Source organism: Phacochoerus africanus, chromosome 12 (genome assembly GCF_016906955.1).
Source record: "Phacochoerus africanus isolate WHEZ1 chromosome 12, ROS_Pafr_v1, whole genome shotgun sequence".
In the NCBI taxonomy this organism is placed as follows: Eukaryota; Metazoa; Chordata; class Mammalia; order Artiodactyla; family Suidae; genus Phacochoerus; species Phacochoerus africanus.
In genome coordinates, this window is record NC_062555.1 from 60,350,791 (window position 1) to 60,378,384 (window position 27,594).

The following is a 27,594-nucleotide window of genomic DNA, read 5'->3' on the forward strand; positions in this document are numbered from 1 at the left end:
GAACGCAATATACTATCACACAAAAGTCTTCCCAGTCTAAAACTAGGAGACCTTCACTGAATAAACTCCAAAATGATGTACTTCATTTAAAAGATAACTGAACACAGGGAAGGAGTTAGCAGCAACGATGAGGAGTGAAATTGGCAAACACACTGTCTAAAACTAAACTTACTGGCTAGGTAGTGGGGGTATAGAAATAGGCAGAAAAATAAAGAATGATAATCTGGCAGATGGGCTGAGAAGGTTAGGGATATACATTAATGTTTCCTAAAATTCTTGCATTTTTCACGAGTAAGAGGGAAAGAGTCAAGTTCATTTAAGTCTACTACATAAATAGAAATTTAACATGTAATTTTCAAAGCATGGGTCAAAAATGGTGAAGAAAGAGAATCTCTCAAAATCAATCTAATAGAAAGCAGGAAATTGGCAAAAATAAATAAATAAAGTACGGCTCAAGCATTATAAACTCAGTATTATTATTGAACTGTTTTTGTCCTTTCCCTGAGAACATAAATCTATCAGTGTCTCAGACCTAAATTTGTAGTGTTACAAAATGATAAAAAGTTAAAGGCATTTTTTTTTTCCGTTTTACAGCTGCACCTATTGCATATGGAAATTCCCCAGTTAGGGTCCAACTGGACCTGCAGCTGCTGACCTACACCACAGCCGTGGCAACTCAGGGTCTAAGCCACATCTGCGACCTACACTGCAGCTTGCAGCAATTCCAGATCCTTAACCCACTGAGTGAGGTGAGGGATCAAACCCATATCCTCATGAACACTATGTTCGGTTCTTAACCCACTGAGCCACAATGGGAACTCCAAAAGTTAAAGGCTTTTTACAAAATTATGGTGTAAAATTATTAATAGCCCCAAATTTCAAAATTGTTTAGTAGCAGTTCATTGTAATCAAGGGCTATGATGTCAGAGAGAAGAAAAAACTTGTTTATGCTTCTCATTTGTAAAATAGATAACTTTTTCATAATACTTTTAAGGGAATTATAATACATCATGTATTTGGCGTGCCTGAACCTAAAATCCATAACTGATATTCACTCTTACTTTTTTCCCCCCAAAGGTTTCAATCCATGTATAGAAGTGAGTTCAATTTAAAAGAATAAAAGACATCATATAGGAATGATTTTTTTCTTCTTCCTTGTAAAACAAAATCTTTGATCTATGTAGTAATAACTTTTATTTTACTCAGTGCATTGTCTACACTTAACATTAGGATGAGAAAGAATAGTGATGGTTTTGGGGGAAAATGTCAAAATATCAGCTTGGGAGTAGAAACAGCATGATAATTCTTCAGCATTCTGGTGGCTGACTCGGCCTCCTCATGGCTCATTTTCCACTGATTTGTTATTTTTCACTATGAGTTCATCATTTGCAAGAGGTTGTGAATGTGTTCCTATGGGGCTTCAAGTTCAACCCTAAATGTTCCAGTTGTCCTACATTTGTTTTAATGCTAATTTCTTAGCTCAATACTTCTCCATCATGCAGACAGAACACATCAGGATTTCTCACCAAAGCATTTCACAGATCTGGGTGGCCAAGTGACTTCAGAAACTTTTTAGCCCCACACAAGACTGCTGAAAAATGGCAAGCTTCTCTGTTGCTTTTCTTTGCTGATTGGTGGAGTTTTTCCAGTTCTTTTTTAAAATTATAGATTCAATTTATTTAGGGTAATTTATGTGAGCCGAAATCCAGGTGCCCTTCTTTAAAAGAGTGGATTCCATTCTACACTATTTAAGACAGTCAGGTATTATTCAATTTACTTACGTAATGATCAGTGTGAAATAGAGATTGAACAACACCTGTGTACATTTAGTTCTCCTGCAAAGCTCATAATTTAAAATTCGTTCATACAGTTTTAAATATAAATAGCAAGATTTTCTCATACCAAACTCTGAATCACTATTATGCTTAAAGAAGCCTAGGAATAGGTGTTCCCATTGTGGCTCACCAGGCTAAGAACCCGACTAGTATCCAGGATGACGCAGGTTCAATCCCTAACCTCCCTCAGTGGGTTAAGGATCTGGCATTGCCGTGGCTGTGGCCTAAGCTGGCGGCTATACCTCTGATTTGACCCCTAGCCTGGGAACTTCCTTATGCCATGGGTGTGGCCTTACAAAACAAAACAAAACAAAAAAAGAAAAAAGAAAAGAAAATTCTAGGTCCTTTTCATGCTAGATGTTGAGTGAAGGCTGTGGGTAGAATTCATGAATCTCTAAGTCCTACAAACTGAGAGGCAGTGTGAGATGATGGTTAAGAGCCTGAGCCCTCAAGTTGGACTGCCTGGGTTTATACTCCGGCTCAACCAATTATGCCCTTTAGCAAGTTAATGAGTCCTCTGTAATGTAGTTTTCCCGTCTAAGAAGAGTACGGCAGTAATACCATTTTCATAGAGTTAGTGTAGAGAATAAATGAGATAATGTATTTTGTTAAAAGGGTGCTTAGTACGCAAAGATGAGTAAGACTTAGTTGCCAACCATTGCCCCATTAAGCACATATTTACCAATTGCCTATTACCTGTTAGTTGGTGTTTGGAAAATACTGATATTATTAGCCCGAGCTAACCTAACAGGTAATAGGCAATTGATAAATGTGTAAATGCTAGCAGCTGCTAGAGCCACATTTTCAGAATTAGGTATGTCTATTCACAAACCTAATTTTTTTTTTTTTTTACAAACCTAAATATTTTAAATGGTGATCTTTGTATCTTAACTGAAAGGGGTAAAAGGATGGAGTCTAAACAATATCTCCTTTAGGAGGTCCCATTGTAGCTCAGGGGTTAATGAATCCGACTAGGAACCACAAGATTGTGGGTTCGATCTCTGGCCTTGCTCAGTGGGTTAAGGATCCGGCATTGCAGCTTGGATCCCATGTTGCTGTGGCTCTGGCGTAGGCCGGCAGATACAGCTCTGATTAGACCCCCAGCCTAATCGCTACATGCCGTGGGTGCAGCCCTAGAAAAGACAAAAAAACAAACCAAACCAAAACAAAAAAACCCAAAAATCTCCTTATAATCCTGAATTTGATACATTCAAGGGCCGATCCACACATCACAGTAGACAATGTCTACAGCATACTTAAAAACATCCTTTCCCCACTCGCTGTTGCCTAAAAAGGGAAATTCAATTTTTTCTTAACTCCAAAACTGTCCACCATCATACGAAACCATGTACTCACAGAGAACACTTTTCTGAAAAACAAATTGTAGCACATTTACCAAAATGTCCAATTGGACATTTAAAATGTCCAATGAAGAGAGAGTTAATAAAACTAACCTGGAAAAACATCTTTATGGCCAAAAAACATCAAGAGAAACTATGTTGCTAGGCAACATTGACACCAAGAAGCTTCTTTTTTTAACGTTCTGTTACCCAAATTCAATTTTTGATCGAGTGGGGGTTCAAGACTGTAACCTCAGAGCTATTCCAGAAGCTAAATGGAATTCTTAGAATATTAAATTAATTATCTTTTTGCTGCTCTCATGCAACATTTACTCCCAGTTGTGCCTGGTTTAAAGCAGGTCCTGACTAAACACTGGAAAGGAGGGAGGGAGGGACTGAAGGGAGGGAGAGAGAAAGGAAGAAAAGGAGGGAAGGAGGGAGGGAGGAAAGGAGGGAGGGAGGAAAAACTGTTCTTTAGCTTCTGTCTGTTTTCTCTCTCCCCGCATTTATTACCAAGGTTATTTCCTGAAGTGCACAATATTCACACTTAGCTGGGAGATTTAATTTAGATTTCCAGAGATCGGGAACTAGGCTTTCACGATGCAATTCTTTTCATTTGAAATACCTGACTATAGCTCCATCCTGAAGTGCAAAACTATTTCACTCCAAATTTTAAAGTAGTGAGAAGCGGTGTTCCCGTCGTGGCTCAGCGGAAACGAATCCGACTAGGAACCATGAGGTTGCGGGTTCCATCCCTGGCCTCTCTCAGTGGGTTAAGGATCCGGCGTTGCCGTGAGCTGTGGTGTAGGTTGCAGACGCGGCTCGGATCCTGCGTTGCTGTGGCTCTGGCGTACGCTGGCGGCTACAGCTCTGATTCGACCCCTGGCCTGGGAAACCTCCACATGCCACAGGTGCAACCCTAAAAAAAAAGACAAAAATAAATAAATAAATAAAGTAGTGAGAAACATGTCTGTTTTCTAGACAGCACTCATGAAGACTGCTTTGAGATTTCTTTAGAGTGATCTGTAATAAGGTTAAAAATTTACACTGAGCTTGAGTACAAAATATCAAAAACCATTTACTGTACTACCAGCTAAAATCTAAAACGTGGCATGGACTAATGTAGATGGCATGAAGACCAGAGTGTGTGAAAAGCATACATTTGGAAATAAGTCTTGCTGAAATAAGAGTAAAGTTGACAAGAAACTAAAAATACCTAAAATATTATCTGTGCATTCATTCCAGAAAATGGCTTGTAACAGATACAGAGCAAGCTACCAGCGAACCAAAATCTGGAAAACCATAATCTTGGTGCCCATTTTGTGGTCATATCATGAACTACAGATTCCGCTGAGCTAAATCTAATGTCATACTTTAGAAGATGGAGCTACCTTCACATTGCATAAATTGCAGAGAAACTTAGCTGTAGATAAGGTGAAACAATCACCACTAAGATTTGAATCTAACACTTCATAATTATTTTTAAGTAAACTACTTATTCTGAGATAATGGCAGATTCACATACAGTTTTAAGACATACTATAGAGGTACCTTTTACTCCGTTCTTCCAGTGGAAGCATCTTGGAAAACTAGAGGATAGAATCCTTCCCAGGATGCCGGCATAGATACAGAACATTTCTGTCACCACAAATACGGTTCTTATCCCTCACTGTCCCCTTGTAACCACACCCACTTCCCTCCCAGCCCCAGCCCCTCTTTAACCCTTAACAACCACTAATCAGTTATTCATTTTTAATATATTCATCATTTCAAAAATGTTACATAAATGGAATCATACAGTTTAAAAACTTTGGAAATTGTCTTCTTTCACTCAATATAATTCTCTGGAGATACACCCAGGTTCCTACATTCTTACATGTATAAATAATACATTCTTTTTTTTTTTTTTAATCACTGGCTCGGTATTTAACCCTTCACACACTGAGGGACATACGGGTTCTTTCTAGATTTTGGCGGTATACAGAATGCTGCTCTGAACATTTGTGTACAAGTATTTGTATGAACGCAAGTCTTCTTTGCTCAGTAAGGAACATCTGAGAGTTTAATGACTAGATCATATGGTAGTAGCATGTTTATTTTTTAATTTGTTTAAGAAACTGCCAAATTGATTCCAGAGTGGCTGCACCATTTTATATTTCCCTTAGCAATGACTGAGCGACCCATATGTAAGAAGAATCTGTACATCCTTCTTAGCATTTGCTGTTGAAATTTCTTTCTTTTTATTTTAGCCATTCTGATAGCTATGGAGTGATATTTCACTGTGGATTTTACTTGTAATTCCCTAATAGTTAATAATGTTGAAAATCCTTTCATTTATTTTTGGCATTTGTTATAGTTTTTTCATGTCTTTTGCCTGTTATTGAAGAGTTTGTGTCAAATTGTTTAAATTTATTAATGCATTTCACATACACGTGATTTTCATTGCTTGAATATATCACTCATTATTTAATTATAGGCAGTAGGAGGATAGAATACATGATTCCTTGAAAAGACTCAAAGGAGGGTCAAAACTGGAGTGAACGAGTAAGAATAGGAACTAAAACATGCTCAACAAGAGAATCCATGTGTGGAAGTTTCATAATTGCTTTTTCCTTTTGTATGAGGAACAGTCACTCATTCATTCTCTGGCTTGACATTTGAGTTGGTCCAAGCTACAACTTTCACAGACCCTCTGCTTTGAATTTTTTTTCCATGATTCTTGTGCACATAAAGAATTATTTCTCTAGAAAATATACCAAGGAGGAAGATAGCTGGATAATGGGTTCTATGCAATCCCAATTCTACTTACTGTTGCCAAGTTATTTCCCCAAATTGTTATACCCTTTACACTCCCACCAAGATTATTCAAAATCTTTCATAGCTTGTTCTCCTCTCTTGGGAATACTTGGTATTGCCTTTGTAATTTTTGCTCAACAGTTGTACATAAAATAATAGCTTCCTGTGCTTTTTCTTTTGCATTATCCTGATTAGTACAGAAGTAGAGCATCCTTTTGTATGTTTAGTGGCCATTTGTACTTTTGCTTAGGTGAGATACCTATCCATGTCTTCTGCTCATTTGGCTTTGCTTTAGTAATCCGCAGGGATTCTTAATTTATTTATAAAGAAAGTAGGGTAAATTGGTGTAAAGTACAGATGCTGGATCTTAAATCTTGGGATTTAATCCAGGCTTATGTCAAGCGAGGTTCTAAGATGGATGGGGGTACCGTCAAGACCAGAGGGGGAGGAGATCACTTCCATCAGGAGGAGAGACCCCTCCTCATTTAACATAGGAAGAAAAGTTGTGCATGTATTTGGAGGTGGAAGATGGACAAAAGGTCATACATGGAACCCCCACCCCCCGCAAAAAAAAATCATCCTAAGTCAGTGCTTTTTGTGAGAACTGGCACTCTGATAACAAAGTACGGGCACTAGATTTTTGTCTCGGTACAGAGCTACTGATTGAGTTGTCTGTCACACTACATCATGTTACTCCTTTTCTGTCTGTTAGATATGGTGATAACTTAAACATCAGTCACGTGAGAGATGAGGAATTTTTTTTTAAAGGGAATATATTGATGTATCTCAATATCCATCCTTTACCTTAAAAACACACATCTTAGGAGTTCCCATTGTGGCTCAGTGGTTAACAAATCCGACTAGGAAGTATGAGGTTGCGGGTTCGATCCCTGGCCTCTCTCAGTGGGTTAAGGATCTGGCGTTACTGTGAGCTGTGGTGTAGGTCGCAGATGCGGCTCGGATCCCAGGTTGCTGTGGCTGTGGCGTTGGCCGGTGGCTACAGCTCTGATTCAACCCCCTAGCCTGGGAACCTCCATATGCCATGGGTGTGGCCCTAGAAAAAGACCAAAAAAAAAAAAAAAAACCCACACATCTTAGTTTTACCTGGGTATGTATTTGTCCTGAATAACCCACCTCATCTGCTCTTCTAAACATTATCTCCTAAATGACAGACCTCCTTAGCCAGGTTACAGGAAGCAAACAATAACAGCTTGTGCTCTAAGCTTAAGCCCTGACAGAATCTCCTCATGGCTGAGCTATCAGAGAACACAGGTCAAAGTCCTATGCATCCAAACAGACAAGGTGTGAGAATAAACACACATGATGAATTCTGGCATCAAAAAGAAGGACACTTGATGGAAACAGTATGAAAACTCCCATTTATAAAAGTGGTGGAACAATATATTTGGATGATATGTATATTTATACAGTTTATTTTTAACAAAAGCAAAAAAGAAATATTTTTGAAGTTTACTTTTTCCCCCCTTCCTATGCTCAGTTCTCGTTAGGAGTTAATAGGAAAAAAAAAAAGACCTAAAACTTGTTAAATACTTTAAAGTTTCTAAAGCACCCTCTCACCCATTATCATGGCATTTGGTGATCCTAAAACTATTCTAGCTTATGTTATGACCATCATTTGCAATTTATATTACATAGATATAAAGGGAGAAAGAGAGAGAGAGACTGACTCACAGATGCTAACTGACTTGCCCAAGGTCAGGAGTAATAAGTGACAGATCTGGGATTAAGATCTAAGTGTCTCTCTGGCTTCATGTCCAGTGATTTTTTGTCCCATCCTGAAGCCCACCAGGAAATTCTGTCAGTTAAATACCCCATACTTCGGGAAATGAGCAGATTTAGATTGCAGTGTCTTTTGATGAGTCTGCTAAAAAGGAGAAAAATGCATCTGAAGTCAAGATCAACTGCTGAGTTTAGGGGTGGTAGTACCTGAAACCAGAGTCTGTGCATTGGAAGGACAGGCCATGTGATCTCTTCAAAGCCTCAAAGGAAGGTCAAACCTGAAGCAAAGGAGCAAGATTGAACTAGTTTTGTTTCCCTTCCTACTTTCTAAAAATACTAATTAGATCCAAGCCTTCTATAAAGTCTAGGACATACACCTAAGCCTTGTGTTGTTGGTTCGGTTTTGAATGAGTGGATAAGATCAGAGAGAAATGTGGTTTTCTTCCTTCATCGAAAACCAGCAAGGTGACTGTAGCAGGGCGTCAACTCAGGGGTCTCAGAGTCCCAGAGAGCAATAAAACAGAATAATCAATGGCCGAAAATATCACTGAGAGTTTCAGGTAAAAGTACGTAGTGCTGAGAAGCAGCTTCCTGGGAAACAATTCAGCGGGGGGCATAAAAATAATCTCAAGAATATTAGATAATGGTGACCCTTCGAAGCGAAGAGAAGATGGTCCTTCTCATAAATTCCCAGAAAAATAATGATTTTGTTCATGTAGCTCCTTCTACAGTCTACTTGTAAGTCTCACTTCCTTCATCAACAGACAGAAGGAAGATTTTTCGAGTATTTTTACAAATTCAGAAATATTAAGAAACTTAGAGTCCTTCGAATATATACAAAAGACTACCGATGCTTCGTTTCAAATCTCAATTATTCTCACAAGTTCAACCTTTTGTAGGAGTGATTTTTCTTGTTGTTGTCATTATGAAATACCTAATAAAATTCTAATTATCTTCATGAATACATAGACTTTTTATTCACATGGCTATATTGATAGGCAATTACACAGAAAAAAAAATTAGTAAGTTAACTTTCTCTTTTCTGTGTATAGAACTCCATGTATTTTCCAAGCAATAAGCATCTATGAGAAAAGCACAAATGGACAAATTGAGTATTGGGCCTTGTGTAATGATTCTGATGCTAATGATTCACACTGAAGTTAGTAAATTTAACAGAACTTTTCAGAAGCGCTAACTTAAAATAATTTAAATTATTTACATTATGTGTATATGAAAATATAATCTGGAGCTAAACTTTCCCTAGAGATCTAGGAAAACCCAGTGAAACTACAGTCACCCATCAGTCATTCTGAACCAGGAACACCATTCATTTTGCTCTAATTTATTGTCCAGCTACACTTGCATTCATGACATTTCCTAGAAAGTTAATAACATCTAAGCTCTTCAGAAAAAAAAAAACATATACTTGGGACTAGAAAGTTTGGAGGGAAAAAATGGGATATGTTCAAGAAAGAAGGATATATCAGAAACTTCTAATATGAAATAGAATATGGTATATCTTAGCTACAGATAAATTACTGGAAAAAATTATCTGGAGCTCCAGATCAACTGTGTGCCTTTAATCATTTATAAAGCATAAAAATACTTTTCAAGTATTGAGGTATCTATTTGAAAGTATTATATGAGTTTTATGCAAATGATGTTTATTACTGTGTAGAGTAATAAAAAAACATAAATGCACTGTAAAATCACTACTGCGTATCTGTAAAAATAAAACTTTCACAATCTCTCCACATCTAAGTAAACAAAATAAATTGCAAAAGAAAAATTCATTTATATGTCCCCATCATATTTTGTGCTCAAATGTAGAAAGAAAATGAAAAATTAAAAAAAATTTCCTCTAATTTTGATTCTTTCTTTCTTAAATTATCTTGTTTAGACATCTTCAGGAAAAAAAACTCAAAAGGAATAAAATTGCTTTGCAAGAACTTAGCTTGTTAGTGCCATTTGATGTATTATTTTCTGCTTTTCAATACATGTTTGTGAATATTCTTTGGACTATGACAAAAATTAGCTCCAATTCTAATGAAGCTAAGGAAGTTACTATTTTCAACCTAATTTAGAATTTAGAATTTTTTCCCCAAAATAATTTAAATACCCCCTCAATCTAATCCTCCTTCTCTAAATACTTTTCTCACCATTCTGTCATCATTCAGGAACCATATGCAGCTCTAACTTTAGTGAAATTTTATTTGCTGAATGACCCCCAGGGAAGTCAAAAAAGAGTCAAGTTAACTCATTAAAAATATGACCCCCAAATCCTTAGGGCTCATGAATGCTGATGAAAAGAAATCCATACATTCACAGAAAAATATTATTTTACCCTTCCTTTTAACCTTAAGTCTCTATGTCACGTCAATTGCTAGCACCCAGAATAATGATCCCTTGACTCATAAAACGGAAGAACTAAATACGCTCTCCTGCCACCAAGAGGTTAGCATAAAGGAAGACAAAGCAATGTACAATGATCAACCTCAGGATGGAGTACATGGCACATCTTGAATTGAAAATAAAATTGACCCGTGTTTGTAACTCAACGAGTCCATCATGGAAATTTACATGTTAAAGTCTTGATATATAAAGACATGACAGAGGAAATAAAATGTTAAAATCTTGATCCTAAAGTAAATCCATAACTAAATGGTCTACTTCACAAAAAGAATAATAATTCAACCACATCTGTGTTTCATGTCATCCTATTTTTCCAGTCATGACAGAATGACATCAACCAAAAAATTAAGAATCTCTCCAGACAGCATAGATAATTCCCCCTTCAGGTTCTACCCAAAATGTCCCTTCAGATCTTCCACTTTGTAATTCCTTTAATTATATTTACACAGTGTTCTCCTTGCTTATATTTAAGTTCAATGAGATATTGGGAATCTGTATTTTTTCTAGTAGGTATTTTATGTACTTACAACAAACCTGTAACTACAAAGGAAACAAAAATATATTGTACTTGTATCCTACCTTCAAGATAGTGGTAGAAAATGACAAGTGCCAGAAGAATGTGGAAAAGGTTACACCTTTTCAAAAGTTATGGATAATGAAAAGGAATGGATGAGAGCCTGGAAGATAAATGCGAATGGATAAGACATGGCAATATTTGCTTGATGAGAACTATTTTAAGGGAAAAATGAAGTTCGGCCATGGTGTTACAAGTCGGAAAGCTTGTCATCAGCAAAAGGGAAGAATGATGTCCCTCACAGGGGGAGGAGGGTTCCCAGAACACCGTAAGTGAGACTTGCAGAGAGGCAAGGAGGGGGGGAAACACACGTTTTTAATGAGGTTAAAAATTAGGTCTTGGGGAGTAAAAGTTTTGATATCATAATGGTTCATGGCCTTGGTGGCTCAGCATTACCTAGAAAAATCTTATTCTTCAAGATGTGATTAATCTTTTTTTTTCATATCACAAGAGCAGCATTGACATGGAGTTCTTAAAAATTACATAAAATGTAGGCAAGATGAGTGCTACAAAATTCTAGGGAATAATGGCTCTTATTAGAGGACCTTCTCTTGATTGATTGTTCAGTCTTAAAGTCCTAGCATGAGAGGAAACCACAGGCAGCCTATTGGCTGCCACTGACTGTTTTGTCAATGTCTGAGCTTAAATTATTCTGTGTATAATTTGGGCTATAAGAACGACATAAAAATTTATATATTTTTTCAATTTAAATCTACAAAAGTTATTCAACCCATCATGTAAATTGCTGAAAACAAAATAATGTCAACAATGTTAGAACAAATATCTAGCAGCTAAGTTAGAAGGTGTTTTCTCATTCAAGCAGAAGTGAAAAATTACGTTCATTAAAAATAATCTTTTAGAATCTGATTTTTCAATTTTTTTTTTGCTGTTCAAAAAGCAGTTTTGTATTATTTTAAAATTGATCATGCTGTGACCAGTATTTATGTAAAATGATAATCTGCATTTATAATTTGGTATGTTAAAATAAATATATTACAAATTACTCAATAAATATGGTTATAACGTTAGTTAAGCTATAAAGACAGTAAAAAGTCAAAAACAACTGAAGATTACAAAAACAGAAAAAGTAAGCAATACTGTGTTAAACAAAAAGAAATTCACAGTTACACATAAATATATGCTGTATACTTTAAAGGGTCAAATAAATGCATCATTTTTTTTTTTTTCCTTTTTAGGGCCACACCTATGGCATATGGAAGTTCCCAGGCTAGGGGTTGAATCAGAGCTGCAGCTGCTGGCCTACAGCCACAGCCATGGCAATGTGGGATCCAAGCTATGTCTGCAACACCGCAGCTTATAGGAATGCTGGATCCTTAACCCACTAAACAAGGCCAGGGATCAAACCCACATCCTCATAGATACTAGTTGGGGTTTCAACCCGCTGAGCCACAACAGGAACTCCCTGCTAACTTTATTATTATCATTAATATGATATCCTTTATTACCACCTGATAATTGGCAAATTCAGGATCCACTAAATAGATCATAAGCTTCTCTACTTTTATGCCTTCTTTCATTTGAAACATACTCCTTTTTTCCCCTCTATGTATCCAAATTCTTCTTACTTTTCAAGATCAGTTTCAAATTTCTCTCATTTCCTATAAACACTTTCACTCAATAGTTATTTTAACAGCTTTTGAATTCCTAGAATATTGAATGGTTTCTTCTCTATTGTTGGCATTTAATTACATATGGAAAGCCTGTACATTCCCTCATTCATTCCGAATAGCTATTGTATGCTGTACACTAGGCACACTATGCTACGTGCTAGAGATAAGACCATAAAAAGGCAGCTAGAGTCTCTAAAATCAGGAAAGCTCCCTGGTCATTAGAAAACAGAACTGTACACATAGACAGCATGCAATATGGTGAGGCCATGAGACAAACACTCAGTGGTGTGGGAACACATGCCACAGGGCAAGGACCATCCCACGAACCACTGAGAGATTCCAGTTCATGGAATACAGCACAGAAGCATTAAGTCACTTTCTCAGAAAGAAAATGACTTCAAAAGAGGATAATTAATTATCAAAGTACACTCAGTTTTAGTGGGAGAGCACCTACAGCTTCTGATAGAGCACCACATGGCTACTTTTTACAATCAGTTAAGTTCACTCCAAACTCACAAGCTCCCTGACAGCCAGAAGCATATTCAGTAGAAGTTCACTGAAGATTTGCTTGAATGCATGAATGGAAATAAGGGATGAAAAGAGTTGGGACTGACCTTGCAAAGAAAAGTTGTAGTCCTAAACCAGATGGATTGCTAGCAATATACATGGTACAGCCACACTACGCAGCTTTTCTTTATTTATCTCTCTCACATAATGCAAGCCACAGAGGTAGGATCATAGTCGAATTTGCTGCAGAGCTTTGTTTATACAATTCATAATTATTAGAAAATATTCCTGACTTCTTTAGAAGATGTGGAGAGATGAACCAAGCTGGAAAAGGTAAATTCATTCTGAGTACTTCCTCATTGTTAAAAAAAACAAAAAGGATTTTGAAACATTTGTTTTGGCTAAAATCACCATAGATTACAAGTAGAAATTGTGCTATATATTCATCTCTTAGAGAGATAACATTGCCAACATTATTAGGATTTTAACTGTTTTTTGTTTTTGTGTTTTGTCTTTTTAGACCCCAGGCTAGGGGTCTAATCGGAGCTACAGCTGCCGGCCTATGCCACAGCCACAGAAACGCCAGATCTGAGCTGCATCTGCAACCTACACCACAGCTCATGGCAACAGCTGGATCCTTCACCCACTGAGCGAGGCCAGGGTCAAACCCACAACCTCATGGTTTCTAGTCAGATTCATTTCCACTGCGCCAAGACAGGAACTCCATAACTGGTTTTTTTATATATATATATATATCTGAGGGTAAATCATACGGCTTTTTCCTACTCCAACTCTGTGATCTGTAATTAGTAAAAACATCACCAAACTTGTAGCAGATGCTGAGTCAGGCATGTGATTCAATGAGAACAATTAGCCCACACATAAGCAACTCTAACCTATCTTGGCAGAAACATGTGTTGCAAACTCCACAGAAAATTACCAGACCAGGCGTTAAAAATTAATTGATGAGAAGTTATGAGTTCCGAAAAGAGTCACCACCATGTGCTGAAGACTATTTTGATTTTATGAGCAATGTTCCCGCCAAAGTGAAATAAAATGAAAGAAAAAAGGAGTGTTTTGCCATGATAAATTGGTTTAGAACAGTCAAAATGTAAATATTATCAGGAAGTAAGCAAAAGACAGAGGGAAATTAACCAGCTCTCAGGGTTCCTACCTAAGGCAGTCTGTATAGAGCAATTCCACCTATGACTTTTCTGTCCACAGATGAAGAGTAAGCAACAGAAGCCATTGGCTAATTATACCTTAAATTAAAATTAATCTAAAAATTAAAGTTAAAGAATAAGTTGCAATGCTGTTTTTCTTCTCTTGATTCTCTCAGATCCTATTTTGCATAAAAAGTCAATAGCTGTGACGACTTACGACATTTGAAAAGACACTTCTGAATCTAGGTGACAACTCTCTCAATATTTTAATCCACCAGCAGTCAGACTGGAAGTTGCTGACTCCACCTGGCTGCAAGCCTGATATCCAGCCAGCTGAAATAGCTCTTTGCTGTGGCAGCACCTAAGCCTATTTACAACTATTCTGCTCTGAACTTGGTTCAGATTGAATATTATCTCCAGAGTCTTGCTGGTTCAATTATTGGAAACTGGAGTTGCCTTTCCTTACAGAAAGTTCATACTCAGATAAGGCATGTTGATTTTTCTTAATAACAAATAAATGTAAACATTGAACATATAAGAGAGATACACTTATAAAACTAAAATGAAACCCCCAAACCCTTATATTGGAAACTACTATGTGGCACAAATGAAACTTCCCACAGAAAAGAAAATCATGGATATGGAGAACAGACTTGTGGTTGCCAAGGGGGAGAGGGAGGGAATGGGATGGATTGGGAATTTGGGGTTACTAGATGCAAACTATTGCCTTTGGAATAGATAAGCAATGAGATCCTGCTGTATAGCACTGGGAACTATATCTAGTCACTTATGCTGGAGCATGATAATGTGAGAAAAAGAATATGTATATGCATGTGTGACTGGGTCATCTTGCTGTATAGTAGAAAATTGACAGAACACTGTAAACCAGCTATAATGAAAAATAAAATCCTTAAAAAACAAAAACCCTTATACATAGAGTATTAATTTTCAAGAGTTGAAACACAGTTGGGAGAAACACATCTTTATTTTTACTAACTTCAACTAAAATTTTGTATTTTTTTCAATTGTGAATACAAACAACAAATCATAAGTATGAGTGGTACCTGAGACTTCCTTACTAATAATAACAAATATTTTAATATCACATTAAAGGGCTGTGACTACCTCAAAAATATCATTTATGCTTATTATCCTTTGAAATAATAGTTATTTCATCCTCCATTAGATTTTGTCATTTAACACAAGTTTACTAAGTTATAATTTTGGATTAAAAATAGCAATTGGTATTAATTTAACCTGCTTCCTTTGTAATTCTAGTATTTTATACATTTGTAACAGGGATGTTTTAACATTAAAAAGGTGAGAAATAACTTAGAAGTTCATCAGACTGCCAAAGGAATCTGTAACACACACAAAATAAATATATATATATTTATATACACACTTGACTAAGATCCCCTGATCTTGAAGAATTTTGCTTTTGATTTAGAGGGTCTCAGTTTTCAAAGAAGGAAAAATTGTGACCAAATTTGATCATATGAGAAAGCAGAGAGAGAGAGATTCTGAAAAAAAATCAAAGTTTGCCATAGTTTTAAAGATTTCATGCTTGAATAAAAATTAAGAGATTTCATCTAGTTTTGTTCTTATAAAAATCAAATTACATTGCTTTTAATTTATTCTTTTTTTCAACATTAAGGTACAGCTATTAAACATGACTTTGAAATGTTTTAATTATCTAGATAGGAGATAGAGTGATTTAGAGAAATATGGTTATTATTACTAGATGTTGACAAGCTGTTAAAAAAACAAACAAAACTGCTGACATTGCTAAACACAAAGTAATCACCTCCCCTCTCTAACACATGTGGAACAGGCCTGCGGATTTATTAATATGCAAGATGGAAATATCTAATTTGTATGATCGCAGAGCCACTGGAAAATTTTGATGAACAGTAATATTTCTGCCTTCTGGGTATGAGAATGTTTTAAATTCTAATCATAGAAGTTGAATGCGGTGGTTAAGAGCATGGATTTTAGAGTCAGAATTGGCTCCAATCCTGATGATACCACTTACTGTTTACATGGCTTGGGTCTCAATTTCATGGTCTGTTAATTAGGACAAAATATCTACCTCACAAATTTACTCTGAAGATTAAGTGAGTTACTATGTGTAAAAGACTTAGTACACATTGTATAGAAAAAATGAAATCAGCAAAAATATGGACGCAATCTAAGTGTCTATCAACAGATGAACAGATAAGGGAGATGCATGTGTACACATACACATATCCACACAATGGAATATTACTCAGCCATAAAAAAACAAATGAAATTTTACCATTTGCCACAACATGGATAGTCTTAGAGGATATTATGATGAGAGAAATATGTTAGAGAAAGACAAATACTGTATGTTTTTACTTGTATGTGGAATCTGAAAAAATGATACAAATGAACAAATAGAACAAAACAGCAACAGACTCAGAGATAAAGAGAACTAGTGGTTATCAGTGGGGAGAGGGATGAGGGGAGGGGCAAGATAGGGGAAAGGGGATTAAGAGGTACAAAGTACTGGGTAAAAAAATAAATGATATACAAGGATGTACAGCACAGGGAAAATAAGCAATACATTATAATAACTTTAAATGGGGTATAACCTATAAAAATATTGAATTAATCTATGATATATCTGAACCTTACATAACTCTGTAAACCCTCTATTTACAACCAATAAAAAGAAAAAAATAAATCAGTCAATACTAGGGACTGATCACAAGAGTAGTACCAGCAGTCAGGATAGAATGGGCTCTATTTACAACCAATAAAAAGAAAAAAATAAATCAGTCAATACTAGGGACTGATCACAAGAGTAGTACCAGCAGTCAGGATAGAATGGGGAGTAAAATAGCAGTAGGGCAGTGAGAAGAATGATCTTTAGAAGTGACCGCATGAGTCTCCTGAAAAGCAAAACTCCTGGGATCAACTAAACTAAGTTGTTAGCATATTAATAGAAATCTCAATAGAAGGGACTTCACTGGAGTCCTAGTGGGTAGCAGTAGAGGCACTTGAAAGAAGTAAAAGATTTAGAAAAAGCAGCAAAAAGTTTAGAAAAACCTCACTTAGTCAAAAATACGCCTGGAACAAATATTGCCATATTCTCCAAGATGGTTAAAAAAGAACATGTTTTTACATAAATCAGGCTGCTGTGATCTTGTGGTAACCCATTTAATAAAAACCTGGTTGGGTTGATATTTTGCATGGTTATAGCTCGAAAAGCAAAGATCAACTTTTCTCCCTTGATTTGGTCAAAGTCAGTAATATGACAGTTAATGTGCTAAAACAAGCCAGAAAAGCAAATAAAGATCTGGTACTAAAGTTTCATTTAATGGGATTATAGGCCCCAAATACACATAACGGTCTTTAAAAAAAAAAATCAATTTTCTATAACCAGCTGCAATGTATCCTCTCTATATATATTCTCTATATCCTTTTCTCCGAAATAATGAATAAAATTCCAACAAGGTAGCTAAAATAGCATCAGATATTCAGTAGACTGGAGATCAAAATATGCCTAAATACAAAAATTGGTCTGACATACTCTTAAGCACATCAGCATTAGAAATTAGTTGTAAATCTTTCCATGCTAAGACTGTGGTGGGTGTGTGCTGAGGCTGAGGGAGTGATGGGTTCGAAAGGATAGAAAATGGTCATTTTTGTCAGTTGACTTTTACACCCAACTGAGGCTGATTATCCTCTAGATTATAGGTAAAAGAAGACCCAGAATTGGCTAAGTCAACAAAGGAACCTGGCCTTTCATTTCCCATTGCCAATTGAACACAAACTGTATTTCCATATTGGATATGATCTTCAGATAGAATTTCCAGGAAGTCAATATGTAAGAGCTCTGAATTAAAGTCTGAAAAATTGGATTCATGTCTTAACTTTTTTCCTAAAATACCTTGTGAGCTGGGACAAGAAATACAATCTCATAAACTGACTTCCTTCATCTGTAAAATGAATAGTTTAGATTAAACGTATTTTGAAGGACCCCACCAGCCCTAAAATTCTCTGAATTACTAAGCAAGATAAAGCAATAATGTAATTTAATTACGGTCTTTCAGCATAACTGGGTTGCTATAATCAGGAGGACTCTCCTGAAATACATTATTTTCCACCACTTCTGGTTTGAATATATTATGTTTTCTAACACGATGGCATAATGGATAGTCCTGAATGCCTTCAGTCAAATAGATTCAAATTCCCTACAGTATGCAGTCATCTTGATTAAAATATCAACAGTTTATTACAGATGGAGTAGTTCTAAGACACAATAATACCTTTCAGGTAGCAGGTGTTCCTGCATTTTAATCACATGGCTAGCTAAAAAATATGCAAAGTTGTTTTGTTTCTTGTTGAGGCTAGACATTTTACCTGTGAAAACAAACTGTTGAATAAAATTTTAAAATTCACCTAATATCCTTTTTAGCATATTAAAAATGACATATTACCCATCATTAATTAATCCCATCAGAAAAAAGTGACCAGAAAAGTTTGTAGAATTAAACATATTTGTAAAAACATGTTAGCTTTCATGTTGTACAACTTTTTACTCTACAACTGAGCCCTTGTTTCAGATTTTGTTTTAAATCTTAGAGGCTTTGTATCACTACTACCATATGATCCAGCAATTCTACTCCTGGATAAAACTTTCATTCAAAAAGATACATGCACATGTTCATCGAAGTCCTACTCACAATAGCCAAGACATGGAAACAACCTGAATGTCCATCAACAGATGAATGGATTCAGAAGATGTGTCACAAATATATGATGGAATACTACTCAGCCATTAAAAAGAACAAAATAATGCCTTTTATAACAACAAGGATGCAACATCAGATTCTCATACTAAGTGAAGTAAGTCAGAAAGAGAAAGACAAATACCATATGATATCACTTATACATGGAATCTAAAATATGGCATGAATGAACCTATCTGCAAAACAGAAACAGACTCAGAGATATAGAGAACAGACATGTGGTTGCCAATGGGGAGGGAGGGGAGTATGGGATGAATGAGGAGTTTGGGGTTGGTAGATGCAAACTATTACATTTAGAATGGATAATCAATGAGGTCCTACCATATAGCACAGGGAACTATATCCACTCAAGAGATAAAAATTAAAAAATAATTTTAAAAATCAGAGGGTTTAAAAAGCAATATATTTAAATTATTTTATTAGTATAGTTGATTTACAGTATTGTGTCAATTTCTGCTATACAGCATAGTAAACCAGTCATACATATATATATACATTCTTTTTCTCATACTATCTTCCATCATGTTCTATCCCAAGAGAGTAGATATAGTTCCCCGTACTATAGAGTAGGACCTCATTGCTTATTCATTTTAAGTATAATAGTTTGATACTGAATGTAAATGAGTTAAAAGGGAGGTAAAAATTTATGTGTTTTACATTTATTACTAAAGCAGACTTCAAAGAAAAGAAAAAATTAAGGTTAATTTCTCAATAAAATGCTTTTTCCATCTTCTTATAATTCACTAATCACCTTAAGAGTCAAAGATTACATCTGATTCAATTATACCTCTGTAATGAAAAGTAATCTTCAGGTGATTGAAAGCAAGAAATATAGGAAGAGTATCATATATACAACAGGCAAAATAGCACTACTCTTTACTGAGTGTTCCCTAAAGCAGTAGCTTTGTTTTGTTGGGTTTCCCTGAATTCACTCCTTTGTCACAGGATAGTTAAAGAATTACACATATGCATTATAAGAATTATTATTCATTTTTTTCCTTAAAAAGTGATTCCATGCAATAAAAATGGATATTAGTAAATCAGATCTCTATTTCATTAAAGAGTGGAAGATTCACTATTATTAGTGAGGAATAGTGGGAATGAGGGTGAGGGATGAACACATATGTTTGGGATGTAAACATACCTGGATTCCAACTCCCATCTGTCACTGGCTGGCTGTAGGATGGTTAGATTACTTCTAAAACTTCTTTACCATCTTTAGTAAAATGGGGCTCACTTTATTTAACTCAGAGGGTTGTGCTGAGAATTACATGAAATCATATGTGTATTATTGTGGTTGCAATCTGTAATCAATGCTACCCTTTAAAACGATATTGTCATTAAATTGCTGGTCAGTGGTCACATGCATTTTGCATCTGATATGATGTATGTATTTCAGACAAAGATTATGAATTCTCCAGATTAGACTTTAATGGCATGCATATAATGCATCACAGCTGTTCCTCCACAAGGACTGTCTCAAACAAGGGTTGTCCTGAGACCAGCAGTGGGCTCTGGGAGGGCACCACTCCTTTATTGCCACCCCTTCATCCAGCAGTTCCTTCTCTAAAGAGCTGAGACAGACATAAGGATTAAAGCCTCAAGGGTTTGCCTTCAAGATTTTATAACCTCTCTGTGGGAATAGAATAAGTATAAAAGAACAGGTAGTGAGCAGGAAGAATTTCTAGAGCTGTAAGTAACACTCAGAAAAGAAATAATCATTGTGGGCAAAAGCGGTCAAGGAAAATTTTGTGAAAGGCTGAATCTACCAGATTGTGTTAGACTTAGCATGGAGAGAAAAGAGGGGAACACAGAAGGAGGCATTCCTGAGAAAGGGCAGGAGAGACTGGGCTGGGAGCAACACATGTAGAAATTGGGACCACTTTAAAAGATGAGGAGCAATCAAAGAAAGAAAAGGCAGCAACCCTGCCCCTATTGTGTGTGCCATCTGTCCAGGATGATTTCCAGCTAATGAGCAATGTAAAATCCAGCATGATTCCACACAGAGGGATGCCTAAGAAATACTTTTTAATGATGATCAAAGATATGTATGATGTTAATTATCAACATGAAATGATTGCCCTGAAAGCCATATAAACAAAATCAATATATGTTATGAAGATTCCTCTCCTTTGTAATAAATGTCACTAAATAATAATAAGTAGATTTTAAAAAAAAAAATAAGTATTTTTTAATACAGTAGGAAGACAGGTCTTTTCAAATACTGTTGAATGTCCATAGAAATCAATTGCAGGAATCATGGGAGTACATCACTACTGAATAGTAAGACATATCTCAAAATAGTTTAATTTTACATTTTACAGGAATACAAAGTTTTTACTATAAGAAAATAGAAATCTAACTATGTGTGAAGCATATAAATGCAAAATACAGTGCACAAAATCCTTCCCCAGTATTTTTGAAAAAAAGAGACCACAGGCTCGAAATGGAGTCGCTTGTGCTAAGCCCCATGACAGCAAACTAAGACTTAACACCTAACCTAATTTCAGTTTAACCCTCCATCAGGAATGTAATCTCAATGGGTTAGCACTAGAGAACTGATCGACCCAACAGGATCCTTCCATCCTCCTCTGGAGGTATGCCTCCCCTGAAACAATGCATTCTTTGCTAATGACGTCTTTGCTCTGTCCCCTTTCTGCCTTTAAAAGCCTTTCCTTTTCTACAACTCAGCAAACCTCCTTTCTATTTGCTAGATGGGATGCTGTCCAATTGATGAACCGTTCGATAAATATAATTTGATCCTTAAATCTACTCACTTGAATACTGGTCATCTAACAGTATAGACCATTTAATCCAGTATCACATTCAATAGACTACTGGAAAACTACTCCTGTAAGAACTTTAAGCATTGTATCTCAGTAACTTTCCATATTTAAATACAAAAATAAATCATTGTGGTATTTGTTGCATGTATTTTATTATTCAGGCTTTTATGCACTATGATAGAAGAGTCCCAAATTGCAAAGTTAACAGATTTCAGATAAAATATGAACTATGCAGCCATTAGCTATTCAGACATATTAGGCCTTTGACATTCTGGTCAGGCTATCAGAGATAGAGCACTTCATGTGTGATGAAACAGCAATGGCCTCTAGAACATGTTTTTAGAGTAAGCTTTCTTAGAATTCTAACTAGATTCTTAAAATGAACACATACATGTCTCTCTCCCCCCCACACACACACCTCCTTTTTGCTGCTGCTGTAACTTGCTGTAAAGGTATGATATGAACCAAGTCTCATTAATATTAATGTATACTCTGTTACTTTGCTCCCTGAACACTGTCACTTTGTTAAACTAAATTAAAGCCTTGACAGAAACATCCAATTAATCCACAGTAAGAAAACGCATTACTGTGTCATAGTTAATAAGCAGTTCAATGCAATCATACCTTGATCATTATCCTGAGTGGTTCAGTCCTTTGCACAGTGCACTTAGAACCAGAACGTCCACTATTAATCCCCTTAATGATTGCTCCTATATGAGTTAAAATGGGCAGCTCTCCTTTCAGATGTACAATCTAGTTTCTTTGACTGAGAAGGATAGGGAAGGAAATACCTAAATAAAGAAACTTGTGTGTCTTAGACAAATTGCTATCATAACAGAAGTGTCTGGCATTCAGTCATAACCACAGGATGTGACATTGAGCTCAAAGCTGGTACCCATGCCCAGATCACCAAACTCCACAGAGCATCTGAACCCCAAGTAGCAGCTCTGTCTGATGATAGGAAGCTTCCCAGGGCCAAGTAAACAGAGTTGGATGAATTCCCTCTGGCCATGCACAGCCTAAAGGGACACCTCAGAGGCATCTCAGGCCAAGATCCTACCTTAATGAGGATCTGAATGGACCCCGTAGCTTTGGCAGATATAAAATACCAGAAGCTCATGGTGCAGGCCGCGCTGGCTTCTTGCCACAAACCGCTCTTGAGGTGTGCTTCTTCACCCTGGACACCCATAGGAGTAGCCTCCAGATACAGGAAGTGCCCTGGAGACAAGATGGGATTCGGATAAGACAAAAAGAACACCGAGGGGAGTGTTTTAGCTTTTCCACCTTAGTTCGGGTTTTTAATTACATTTCATATGATCTGAGCTGCCAAAGGTATTTCCACTTGAAAGAGAAAGGAAATCTAATAGCCTTGCCTCCAGCTCACTGACAGAACAATTTCCAACTGTCTGTGCTTTGAGCAAAGAACTTCACAGTATGCAGATTAACTGATCTGACAGGATATTTGTGCCTTGGAATCAACAAGATAGTTATAGAAATCATTTCATGGACTCACCTCAACTATCCAATTACTGTAAAACAAGGCAAAGATTGCCTATAAAATACAGAGGGATCTGACATGCTTTCAAAAATTCAGTCATTTGTTGAGTGCATAAATAAAAATATTGAGAATTTAAAAAATTTTTTTCTTTTGGCTTTTTAGGGCTGTACCCATGGCATGTGGAGGTTCCCAGGCTAGTGGTTGAATCAGAGCTGTAGCTGCCGGCCTACACCACAGCCACAGCAACATGGGATCTGAGTCATGTCAGTGACCTACACCACAGCTCAGGGCAACACCAGATCCCTAACCTTGATCCTTCACTGAGCAAGGCCAGGGATCAAACCTGCTTCCTCGTGGATACTAGCTGGGTTTGTTTACCACTGAGCCATGACAGGAACTCCTGAGAATTTTAATACACAATGTACAAGGAAAGATACTGAGTTTTCTGCTTATGTATTCAGATACCAAAATATTTTATGTATGCAGAACTGAGTGTTTGAATGGGCCTCAGACCTTTGTTTCTTTGGGATGGTTGGCCTGGCTTGGAGAGCTCTGTTTTATCATAGGCTTGTGAATTTCCAATATTTAGATACCTTATTCTTTCTCTGTAGCATCCAGGAATTCAGGGTCCCATCTTTATTCTGCTAACGTCTTTTGTCTCTTGATCAATGAAACTAAGACTTGACTCAGCTCACTGCAAAAATGAGCCAAAACTAGCACCTTGTACATAAGTGATCTTACAGCTCTATCTGCATGGTACCTTTCCAGCTTTCTAACTGCTTTCTTTATCATACACATCATCTCGTTTGATCTCTGCAGTCCCTGTTTGGTACACAGGGTAAACTATTGTTTCCATTGGACAGATGAGAAATTTAAAAATCTGAAAAGTTAAATGATGCTAATGAGCAAATGAGTGGCATTTTTTTCTTTTTCTTTTTTTTAGGGTTGCCCCTGCTGCATATGGAAGTTCCTGGGCTAGAGGGCAAATGAGAGATGCAGCTGCCAGCCTACGTCACAGCCATAGCAACACCAGAACGAACCACATCTGTGACTTCATCGCAACTCATGGCAACACCAGATCCTTAACCCACTGAGCGAGGCCAGGAATCAAACCTGCATCCTCATGGATGCTAATTGGGTTCATAACCTGCTGAGCCACAACAGGAACTCCACTGAGTGGCAGAACTCAACATGATTGTTTACAAGTATGTATCATTTAGGAACAGTACCTGATGATAGCATATTGTATCACCTATCTACAATTATCAAAATATATTGTTTTAATTGCTTGCTGTGATATGTTAATTCGTGTCCCTCCAAAAGATGTGAAAGCCCTAATTCCAGTCCCTGCGAATGAGACCTTATTTGGAAATAGGATCTTTGCTGATGATCAAGTCAAAAGAGAGTCATGAATGTGGGGCCTTAGTCCAAGAAGACTGTTGTAAGAAAAAGGGGAAATTGAGACACAGAGAGGGACCTGCAGAGAGGGAAGACAATACAAAGACAGAAGGAGGGTGCCATGGGCAAGCCAGGTGGTGTCGGTGGCTACCAGAAGCTAGGCGAGAGGCATGGAACAGACGACTGTCCCTCACAGACCCCAGAAAGGCACTAGCCCTATGGACACCTTGCTTTCAGACCTCTCACCTCCAAACCTGTAAGACAATAAATGTCAGCTCCTACACCAGCCAGTCTGTGCCCTTGGTCATGGAGTCCTGGGAGACAAACAGGCTCCTGAAATGCTGGACTTACTCACCCGGCCCCACGGCAGTCTCCTGGATGCTCTCGGAGGAGACAGTGTGATGCTGGTCATGAACGTGACCAGAGTGTCAGTAACACCTTAATAACCTACCGTTTTCATTTCCAAGTGTGTGGTCTCCAGGAGGCCACAGGCTTTGAGGAGAGCCAACCTCCAAGACCCAGTCGAAGTTTTCAGCCGGGGAGTTCTGCCAACCACACCAGCCTTTTTCAAACGTACAAGAGCTCCCACATTCATTTTCATCAGTGTAGTCTCCACAGTCATCTACAAAATTACAGCTTTGCTCTGGTTTATAACATTCGCCATTCTGACATTCCTGATAGCCATAGGGACAGGAACCTAAAAAACAAAACAAAACGAAAGGATGAAGAGACACTCCTTACACATGAGTGAGATTAAAAGGTAGTAAGAGGAGATTCACTTTACTACAGAAACATGATGTTCTTAGGGGTTTGAGGGGTCTGACTCCCACCTCTCTCTCTCCCAAGCATCATTCACAATTAAAAAATATGTTTTAATTAAGTATAATTTTGCTTATCTAGGAAAGTACCCCAGTCGACCTCAAATACAGCATTTCCTATAAGCTACACTCAAGGATATGAATTAGATCTGAAAGCTGAGTGAGGCTTTCCATTTTTTTATCCTGAAACAAAATCTTCAGGGTAGTAAGAACTTATATATGATGAGGTATTTGGAAGTACATTCCATTAGCAACCATGTCTCCAATATTTATCAGAAGTCAAACACGTTATGATAATTCCTCGGAAGCAGGGGCATGAATACACGAGCAATGTCCAATCTTCCAATAGAATTTTTTTCTCGAAAACACTTATTTGTCAGTTGTTTGGAATTTTAGCAGCAATTTCCTTACAAAGCAGTGTCAAACAGAAAGACTTTTTCACCAAGTTTAAGATAAAGAGCAAATGCAGGTGAACACCTGAGTCTGAAACAATGCTGACATTTATCAATTAAATGGCATGGATCATACCTACACCTGATGAGCTTTAGTCTCCTTATACAAAAAGAGAAAAACATAATAGTAAAACCTAGAGAAGTTAATTAGAGAGACTATCACTTAACATGTTCCTGGAACAGTGCCTGTCCCTTCATAGGTAATCAGTAAATACTAGTCTAACAAATGAATCAAAGAGTGTTGGAAATGATAAAACAGTTCAATATGCACAGAGTGACAATATTCCAGTAGAAAAAGTTGTTCAGAGATCCACCTTGGGGCATCAGCCTCACATTTGCTCTGTGATGCTTAGAATTTTTTTCCTTCCCATCTTCTTTTTTCAGTTAGGGGAGCTGATAATAACATTTCCCACTTCCTTTCTATACAGTAGCATCCATGGCCTGAGACACTGTCGGGAAATATCTGACAGCCCTCCTGGGGGTTGAGGACTGTTGGATTAGAGGCAGGAGGTAATTCAGGAATTTAAGGGAAGGGGTTTTGGGAATTGGGAACTCCTGCTGATAAAAGCTCATAGGAAAGTTTTTATATTCTGCATCAGTCTCAAATTTTAGAAAATAATGGCTAAGAGGGAAGACTTGGAAGAAGAGGAAGGCAAGGCCAGAAGGCCACGTAGAAACTACTGGGGAGGAAGGTGGCATCCTGAAGGCTCCTAGCCACTTTGCTTGCTAAGCTGTTCCTGGACTCTGCATTGGAGATGGCCTAATTAAATGGCCTTTGCACTTGCTAAGCCTTTGAAAATAAGTTTCAATCATGCATTCTGTCTCTAACAAAACTTTATTGTCTGGGTCAATTGCTACCATTTTCCTGTCTTGCAGGGTGGGATTAAACTATTTTTTTATTTAGGTGCCCAGTTCAGCTAGCAGACTGGGGCTAAGACAAAAGACCTTTAATGTTTCAATTACAGATCTTGACTCAGAATCATAGCATTAAAGCATTTTTGAGCTACACGGAAATGGAGATCACTTACACAAACCCTCTCATTCATATATGAGAACACTGAGGATTATAGATTTTAAATGACTTGCTGATTTTTCAAGAGCAGAAATGCGACCTGGACCCAGGTCTGTTGTCGCCAGAATTATTTTTTAAATCCATTACTTGAAGAGTAGTGATAGGTCAACTATTGCAAGACACAAGATCACTGAGAGACAGAAATGGGTAATAGATGTATTATTTCCATGGATCTGTTGAGAACCTGAGAAATTACTAGATCATTTAATTTTATACCATTGACATCTGTATTGATTCTGTCAATTCCAATTTGTTTGTGGAGTAAAAACAAATTTACTGGTTTTAAAGATGTTTTTCTCTAATGTGACTGGATCAAGCTACAATCTATTTTTTAATTAAGCAAGAAAATAATATGGACATGTTTCTAAATAGAAATATATAGAGCCTGTTATATAATCAATATAGCTAATATTTTAAGATAGTCACAATGATTAAGTTTTATATTTCTAAAACATAAATACCTGCATAATTAAAGAATACAATAATTCAAACTTACACAAGCTTAATTTTGAACAGAAAGCCTTCTGTGTTAATAAAGAAAAGTTCACTGCTATAATGCATTCTATCATTCTGTCCATAAAATAGCACGCACCATTTTTTGGCAAATATCAAGGGAAATTACTAGCTAATGTTACTTACCTATTTCTAAATTATTTTTCATGCTTCCTGTTTAGTCCAAAGAAATCAAGCTACTTAAGAGTAGGGTATATATCTTTAAATGATTCCAATATTAAAGCTGTTAGGAAATTGTGTAATTTGATTTTTACAAAAGAAAATATTGTTTAAATTAG

The 27,594-nt window shown here is 36.8% G+C and overlaps 1 protein-coding gene across 1 annotated transcript in view; it reads right to left on the minus strand.

Annotated features, from left to right (window-relative positions):
- Positions 1-27,594, minus strand: part of MALRD1 (MAM and LDL receptor class A domain containing 1) — a 600,618-nt gene that overhangs the window by 267,587 nt on the left and 305,437 nt on the right. The window contains exons 28-29 of the mRNA XM_047755391.1: positions 24,913-25,158; positions 22,626-22,783 (exon numbers count right to left, since the gene is read on the minus strand). Of these exons, the coding sequence (XP_047611347.1) occupies positions 22,626-22,783; positions 24,913-25,158 (404 nt within the window). The remainder of the gene's footprint in view (positions 1-22,625; positions 22,784-24,912; positions 25,159-27,594) is intronic.